The sequence below is a fragment of the Conger conger genome, chromosome 13 (genome assembly GCF_963514075.1).
Source record: "Conger conger chromosome 13, fConCon1.1, whole genome shotgun sequence".
Classification (NCBI taxonomy): Eukaryota; Metazoa; Chordata; class Actinopteri; order Anguilliformes; family Congridae; genus Conger; species Conger conger.
In genome coordinates this window covers 45,837,474-45,845,757 of record NC_083772.1, presented here as the reverse complement: position 1 = coordinate 45,845,757, position 8,284 = coordinate 45,837,474, and the positions used below count along the sequence as shown (strand labels likewise).

Genomic DNA, 8,284 nt, shown 5'->3' with positions numbered 1-8,284 from the left:
ATATATACTGTTTATTAGTCGTGTCTGACATATGCATGAGCATGTATATGTGAGATATATATATGTCTATATAGATTTATTATGTGTGTGTGTGTGTGTGTGTGTTTGTTTTGTCACTCACTGTCTCTGAGTATGTGACATTCAGACACATATTTCACTGCAATATGTGCAGTTGTTCCCTCTCCCAAGGACTATCGGCAGTTGGTTGCTCTCTTCTAGATGGAGAAAGTTGGGGATATGTTTTTTAAATTTATTAAAATATTTTTTTCTGATATTTTTGTATTTTTCACATTTTAGAAGGAAGTGCACCTCCGTTTCAACCTCACCTGTCATACAGTGACCACATATCCTCTGTTCTTTTGGTAGCCAGGACTTTTTATGTCTACCTTTTTCAATGGCTAGGTTGTGGTCACTGAGTCTGTACTTGGTAAGGAGTCGTCTCTGCTTCATATCTCGGACAGTTACAAGATATTCAGCCAATTTGTATCTCGTTTTAGGGCCAGGTAGCAAGTAAGCTTGTTTTGTGTTTTGGTTTGGTTGTTCCAATGTTCCAGATAAATGGTTTTATTTTGTTTAGCAATTTGGTTTATTCTGATTTGTGTTTGTGAAGCAGTGCTGGCCTGAGAGATGTTCTTGTTAGATGTGAGATGATTAGTTAGTCTCAGTACCAGCTGACTTAGTGGACTCTTTTCAGGGTTCAGCTCTTGGGTTTGAAATGCGTGGAACTGCAGTGTTGTTTTGGGACTTGATTTCAGATGCATCCAGAATTTGAGTGACCTTTTTTGTATGTTTATAATCAATGGGAATCGTCCTAATTCAGCCCTGCATGCATTGTTTGGTGTTTTTTGTTGGATGTTTAAAATTGTTCTCTCTCTCCCTCTCTCACCTCTTCCTCTCTCTCCCCCTCTCTCCCCCCCTCTCTCTCCCCCTCTCCCTCTCTCTCCCTCTCTCTCCCCCTCTTCCTCTTCCTTTCTCTCCCCCTCTATTTCTCTCTCTCCCCCTCTTCCTCTCTCTCCCCCACTCTCCCCCTCCCTCCCCCCCTCTTCCTCTCTCCACCTCCCCCTCTTTCTCTCCCCCTCTCCCTCTCTCCACCTCCCCCTCTTTCTCTCCCCCTCTCCCTCTCTCTCTCCCCCTCTTCCTCTCCCCCTCTCCCTCCCTCTCACAGGACACAGGGCAAATGCACACTTAAATGTGAAATAAACATATTTTGTAATAAATGATAAATAAGAAAACACTTAAAGGAAACGTTTTCTTTTCGCACTTTAAAGATCTATGGTAATTATTAAGTCCTTTTATAACAGCCCATTGTGTCTGACGGTTTCTCTTTGTGCAGATCAGTGCTGACGTCTCATTCTCTGTCCCTTCAGCTCCTGTGACTCTGGACCCAAACACAGCACATCCCGACCTCTCACTGTCTGAGGATCTGACCAGTGTGAGATACAGTGATGAGAGAGAGCAGGTTCCTGATAATCCAGAGAGATTTGATTGGGGGTGTTGGGTGCTGGGCTCTGAGGGATTCAGCTCAGGGAGACACTGCTGGGATGTAGACGTGGGGGATGATGAGTACTGGGTGGTGGGTGTGGTTAAAGAGTCAATCAGCAGGAAAGGGGGTGTGGATCCAAGCCCAGCATTAGGAGTGTGGGGTATAGTGCAGTACACCAGTGGGGTATACTATGCCCTGACCTCCCCACGTACACCCCTCACTGTGCAGAGGGACCTCCAGAGGGTCAGAGTGCAGCTGGACTGGGACAGGGGGGAGGTGTCATTCTCTGACCCCAGTGACAACACTCCTCTCTACACTTTTAAACACTCCTTCACTGAGAGACTGTTTCCATTCTTTAGGCAATCTTCTCACAGGATGCAGATCTGTCCACTGAAGGTGTCTGTGAGTGTAAAATAGAACTGTGGGATTATGCTGAATTAACAGGGCTGCATTTCATCACATCTGGACATGTTTAATATACAATTTGTCAGAAACAAACAGCACATCAAAAACAAAATATTGTTCATTCTTTGAAATGTTAATGCAAACATTCTATAGTGTGTAAAATGTCTAATTTCTTTGATATAACCTCACAATGTTATTGCTGAGTAATGGTGGTATTGTAAGTACACTTGTGTGTGTGTGTGTGTGTGTGTGTGTGTGTGTGTGTAATGAGTAACTCCTGTGTTAAATGGTGGTATTGTAAGTACACTGGTGTGTGTGTGATGAGTTGAGTGTAATAAATACACCAGTGGAGTCACTCCAGAGTGCTGCTCTTTTTACCCCTCTTCTGAGAGGACATCAGGCTTCACCACCGGGGAGAGAGAGAGAGAGGGAGAGAGAGAGAGAAAGAGAGGGCGAGAAAGAGGAAGAGAGGGAGAGGAAGGGAGAGAGGAAGAGGGGGAGAGAGGGAGGGAGAGAGAGAGGAAGAGAGGGAGAGGGAGGGAGAGAGAGAGGAAGAGAGGGAGAGGGAGGGAGAGAGAGAGGAAGAGGAAGAGAGGGAGGGAGAGAGGGGAAGAAGAAGAGAGGGAGGGAGGGAGAGAGGAAGAGGAAGAGACGGAGGGGAAGAGGAAGAGAGGGAGAGGGAGGGAGGGAGAGAGAGAGGAAGAGAGGGACAGGGAGGGAGGAAGAGAGGGAGAGGGAATGGAGGGAGAGAGAGAGGAAGAGAGGGAGAGAGAGGGAGGGAGGCAGGCAGAGAGGAAGTGGGAAAGGGGAGGGAGAGAAGAGAGGGGGGGGGAGGGAGGGGGAGAGAGGAAGAGGGGAAAGGGGAGGGGGGAGGGAGAGAAGAGAGGGAGAGGGAGGGAGGGGGAGAGGGGGGGAGAGAGGAAGAGGGGGAAGGGGAGGGGGGGGAAGGGGAGGGGGGAGGGAGAGAAGAGAGGGAGAGGGGGAGAGGGAGGGAGGGAGGGGGAGAGAGGGGAGGGAGGGAGGGGGAGAGAGGGGAGGAAGGGAGGGGGAGAGAGAGGAAGAGGGGGAGGGGGAGGGGGGAGTGAGAGAAGAGAGGGAGAGGGAGGGAGGGGGAGAGAGGGGTGGAAGGGAGGGGGAGAGAGAGAGGAAGAGAGGGAGAGGGAGGGAGAGAGAGAGGAAGAGGGGGAGGGAGAGAGAGGGGAAGAGGAAGAGGGAGGGAGAGAGAGAGAGGAAGAGAGGGAGAGGGAGGGAGGGAGAGAGGAAGTGGGAGAGGGGAGGGAGAGAAAAGAGGGAGGGGGAGGGAGGGGGAGAGAGGAAGAGGGGGTAGGGGAGGGGGGGGGAGAAGAGAGGGAGAGGGAGGGAGAGAGAGAGGAAGAGGGGGAGGGAGAGAGAGGGGAAGAGGAAGAGAGGGAGGGAGAGAGAGAGGAAGAGAGGGAGAGGGAGGGAGGGAGAGAGGAAGTGGGAGAGGGGAGGGAGAGAAGAGAGGGAGGGAGAGAGAGAGGAAGAGGGGGAGGGAGAGAGAGGGGAAGAGGAAGAGAGGGAGGGAGAGAGAGAGAGGAAGAGAGGGAGAGGGAGAGGGAGGGAGGGAGAGAGGAAGTGGGAGAGGAGAGGGGAGGGAGAGAAGAGAGGGAGGGGGAGGGAGGAAGAGGGGGAAGGGGAGGGGGGGAGAGAAGAGAGGGAGAGGGAGGGAGGGAGGGGGAGAGAGGGGAGGGGGAGAGAGAGGAAGAAGGGAAGGGGGAGGGGGGAGTGAGAGAAGAGAGGGAGAGGGAGGGAGGGGGAGAGAGGGATGGAAGGGAGGGGGAGAGAGAGAGGAAGAGAGGGAGAGGGAGGGAGAGAGGAAGAGGGGGAGGGAGAGAGAGGGGAAGAGGAAGAGAGGGAGAGGGAATGGAGGGAGAGAAAGAGAGGGAGAGGGAGGGAGAGAGGGGTGGAAGGGAGGGGGATAGAGAGAGGAAGAGAGAGAGTTAGGGAGAGAGAGGAAGAGGGGGAGAGAGGGGAGGGAGAGGAAGAGGAAGAGGGAGAAGAGTTTTTCAGCAACCTGACAACAGAGTGCAGCCATTTTCAGGCTCAGGGGAATGTGCTGCTCTGAGGGGATTTCAATGCCAGAACCGGCCTGGAAAATGAAATCGTTGAAATTAGTGCAAAAGAAAACAAATGTATCATGTCACCAAACTTAGAAAACCCAGCCAACCCTAGACACAACCCTGACTCTGTCATCAACCAATATGGTAAGGAGTTAGTGCACCTCTGTCGAGGCCTAGGCCTGTATTTCCTGAATGGTAGGATGAAAGGGGACTCATTAGGTCGATTCACATACTGCTCAGCTCTTGGGTCTAGTGTAGTTGACTATGCAATTACTGACATGGACCCTTCCTCCATCAACACATTTACTGTAAGACCACAGCTATAGATCAATATATACCTGAAAAGAATGATACAAGTCAAGACAAACCCAAAGAAACTAATTAAAGGGGGAGAGAGGGGGAGAGGGAGGGGGAGAGAGGGGGAGAGGGAGGGGGAGAGAGGGGGAGAGGGAGGGGGAGAGAGGGGAAGAGGAAGAGGGGGAGAGAAGAGGAGGGGGAGAGGGAGAGGGAGGGGGAGGGAGAGAGAGGAAGTGGAAGAGGGGAAGAGAAGGGGAGGGAGAGAGAGAGGAAGTGGAAGAGGGGGAGAGAGGGGGAGGGAGAGGAAGAGGAAGAGGGGGAGGGCAGCATTTATACTCACACTCACACACCAACACCGATTGGCTGCCATGCAAGGCACCAACCAGCTCATCAGGAGCATTAAGGGGTTAGGCATCTTGCTCAGGGGCACTGTGACATACCCAGGGTGGGATCAAACCGGCAACCCTCCGACTGCCAGACGACTGCTCTTACCGCCTGAGCCAATGAGACGACTGCTCTTACCGCCTGAGCCAATGAGACGACTGCTCTTACCGCCTGAGCCAATGAGACGACTGCACTTACCGCCTGAGCCAATGAGACGACTGCACTTACCGCCTGAGCCAATGAGACGACTGCTCTTACCGCCTGAGCCAATGTCGCCCGTGTTCTGTGTTCCTGTCCTACCGAGGTGGACAGTGTTTGAGATAAACCATGTCCTCTGCAATGTGTGTCTTGCCCACACACACATTTTGTTGACAAGGCGCAGATAGAGTGTGAGCAGCAGTTTGGAACAGGCCCACATGTCCTGCTCTTCTGACCTGAACAGGCCAGATAATAATAATAATAATAATAATAATAATCATAATAATAATAATAATCATAATAATAATAATAATCATAATAATAATCATAATCATAATCATAATCATAATAATAATAATAATTTGTTGTTATTTAGCTGACACTTTAATCCAAAGTGACTTGTATGTGATGCGACTAAGCAGGGGAGAATCCCCCTGGAGCAATGTCGGGTTAAGGGCCTTGCTCAAGGGCCCAACAGCTGTGTGTAGCTTCTTGTGGTCTTGAACCACCAAACTTCCAGGTCCCAGTTATGTACCTTAACCACTAGGCTACAGATCTCTGACTGGCTGCCCACTAAAAACTGCTTTTCAGTCACAGACACATCATATTTCAGGAATTAGGGAGTTGTTCATGTGCGTCTGGGGGAGGGAGTGTAATATTTATTTGTTCTTGTTATTTATTATTATTCATATCTGGATATTTGTCATCCATTACATTGCTTCCCCTGTGATGTCTGTGTCTGAATGTTTCTGAGCCCTAGTCACTCCCCTGTCTGCGTGCTGCACTATTCAGGTGGTTCCGGAAATTTCCAGGTTTCAACGATTCCTTCTCAGCCTCGCTTTTTCTTACTTCCTGCTTTTTCACTAGTTCATGTTGTAGATAGCACTAACGTACTAATAACAACTAACATAGATACTGTACAGTACTCATTATAGTAACTGTCTGTCTAACTAACAGTCCCTAGTTTTGGGTAAATTAGATTTAATAACGTAACTAACAGACTAACATTATCTCCAGTTTAGATTCTATCACTGATTACTTGCTTTGATTCAGTGAAGTGTTCGCACCTGCCTCCCGCTATCAGTACGTCTCTTAACTCTGTGCAATTGTCCACTCCCTAATCCGGAGCCGTTTGTATTACATGTGGGTCTGTGTGTATCCGGTCCGCGTTTTCGTTTCCCCTTGTTATTGTATTACTACCCAATTATGTTCCTCACCTGTGGTTTATTTGTTAAGCCCTCCTCACTCCCATGCCCCACCTAGTATGTCACTTCCCTTCATGTATTTAAACCCGTCTCTGCTAGAAACTTTGTCAGAATATTGATCATATTTCTTTTGCTGATTCCTTGTAAGCCTGATTTATTGAGATTCCTGAAGACACCCCTTTGCCTGTTTTTCGAGTTTGCCTTGCCCCTTTGATTTGTTTGAACATCTGATTATTTGGTTTTTGATATTCATTTTCTGCTTTTGTCAACTTTGTTTTTGCCCAGCCCTTTTGAACCTCAGCCCTCTGATTTCCTGGATTTTGACCCGTTTTTGTTTACTACTTTCCTTCTTGCATCTCGATTTGGCACCGTGTCTCGTGATCTCTTGGCTTGTGACTTGGACTGTAATAAAGACAATGTTTTTGGATACTCCTTGGTCTTCATTTGGGTCTCTGGGACAATACGTAACAGGGATGTTTCGAAACATGAACTGTATTATGCACATTAAATAGTATGTTCATGACATCACAAGCCAGATCTCGTAAGCCTGTTGAATTCACAAAGGAGACAGGTCTGGAGTAAGGTAAAGGTGCTAAATGTGAGGTATGGGAAAGCCTCACTTTATGGATACTGTGTCCACAGTGGCAGAGTACTGATGAACCCCTATACTTCCCATTACCCCCAATGTAGAGCAAATTCTCCACCACTTTCCTGGGGTTCCTACCACTGTTTTTCTTTTTTTTGCTTTGCCAGTCAGGGGTTCCAATAATTCTGGAGCCCACTGTACATCTACTATGCACACTCCAATCACACTCTGATTTGGCCGCATAAACACGCACAGTATAGCACAAAGTGAAATTCTTGATGTAGCTTAATTCTGTATCCCCTACAAAATGATACTGAATACCGCATTAAAGGTACAATAGGTAATTTCGGACTCCTAACAGTCAAGAGAGGAATTGTAGCAACAAACACGCTCAAACCACAACACTGTTTATCCCTCCCCCTTCTCTGTAAACACTGATGTTGAAATGCCATTGGCTGTGGCAATTAGAACCAATTTTCCACCAATGAGCTTGAACTGTTGTACAGTTGTACCATTTTTTGGTAGAGTGCCAGCCCGTCAACTGCATATTTTGAAACCCAAATTTAAGGACTATAAACACAGGCAGAGGGTGAGTCAACATGTCAGTGAGCCTTTTCCAATGATAGGATTGGATTTATAATGGTCTTGTAACAATGTTTTAACACAAAACACTTGCCTATTGTACCTTTAATATTTGATATATCACCCAGCCTTACCTTCAACCTCTCTTTCCTGTGACGTCTCCTTCCCTTAGTGTTTCCCTGTTGCTTTCTGTCAACGCATCAGTGACACACACCTTTCCATTCCCCCATCCCAGTGGACCCATCTGTGCATCTCCCACCCCCACCCCCACCTTCCATCAGGCACCTGAAGAGTTGGGTGTTTGGCAGGATTATAGAAATGATTTCTGTGAGTTTTGTCCATGACATCTACGGTCTCTCATCTAAGTAATGTCTGCCCACTCATCCGGTGTCATCTGTGGTGGCTGGACAATCACAGATGTGTGTGTCTTCCTGTAGGAGTCAGATCACAGTGTGAGGCAGAGTAGGAGTCAGATCACAGTGTGAGGCAGAGTAGGAGTCAGATCACAGTGTGAGGCAGAGTAGGAGTCAGATCACAGTGTGAGGCAGAGATGTGTTACAGATGCAAATGTTCAGGAAAGGAGGAACAGGAATGTACGCAACAGAAGACAATTTTCTTTTGAGTAAAAGACAAAAGTGATACAAAATGAAAGTGTGTTAATTGAGGATATCTGGGGAGTTAGGTGCAACACTCATGTTGGTGGCAGTCTTCGGTCATAGGCATACACACATGCATGCGGTACACCAAAGAACAGACAAATGACATTTCTGCCATGGGGCCAACAATCCGGAAAGTTCTCCCACTGGATTAATCAGGAAACAGTCTCAGGAATGTCTCTGGTGGTTCATAGGATTTCGGATTGGGGTCAGTTTCCCATAGTATACAAACCTTCACAGTTTATGAAATTGAATGCTTACATTTCATCATTTTATAAGGTCATGTTTCAACAAGGGGGCATTTTTCTATCACAGAACAGTGACCCATGGATGACTCTTCCATGGGGGTCACTATACCATCTTACACCAGCGTCCTCATACACAAGAGAACACCCCCAAAAAAGGGC

At 48.0% G+C, this 8,284-nt stretch overlaps 2 protein-coding genes across 3 annotated transcripts in view; one reads left to right on the top strand and one right to left on the bottom strand.

The window, feature by feature from the left end:
- Positions 1-2,243, top strand: part of LOC133108750 (E3 ubiquitin-protein ligase TRIM35-like) — an 11,660-nt gene extending 9,417 nt beyond the window's left edge. The window contains exon 6 of the mRNA XM_061218473.1: positions 1,368-2,243. Coding sequence (XP_061074457.1) covers positions 1,368-1,900 — 533 coding nt within the window. The 3' untranslated portion in view covers positions 1,901-2,243. The remainder of the gene's footprint in view (positions 1-1,367) is intronic.
- A 5,570-nt stretch (positions 2,244-7,813) lies between these two features.
- The window catches only part of LOC133108749 (sialate:O-sulfotransferase 1-like), a 13,403-nt gene continuing 12,932 nt past the window's right edge, over positions 7,814-8,284 (bottom strand). For both annotated transcript variants that reach the window (XM_061218471.1, XM_061218472.1), the window contains exon 8: positions 7,814-8,284. This exon is cut by the window's right edge and continues 840 nt beyond it. The gene's annotated coding sequence lies outside the window, so the exon portion shown is untranslated.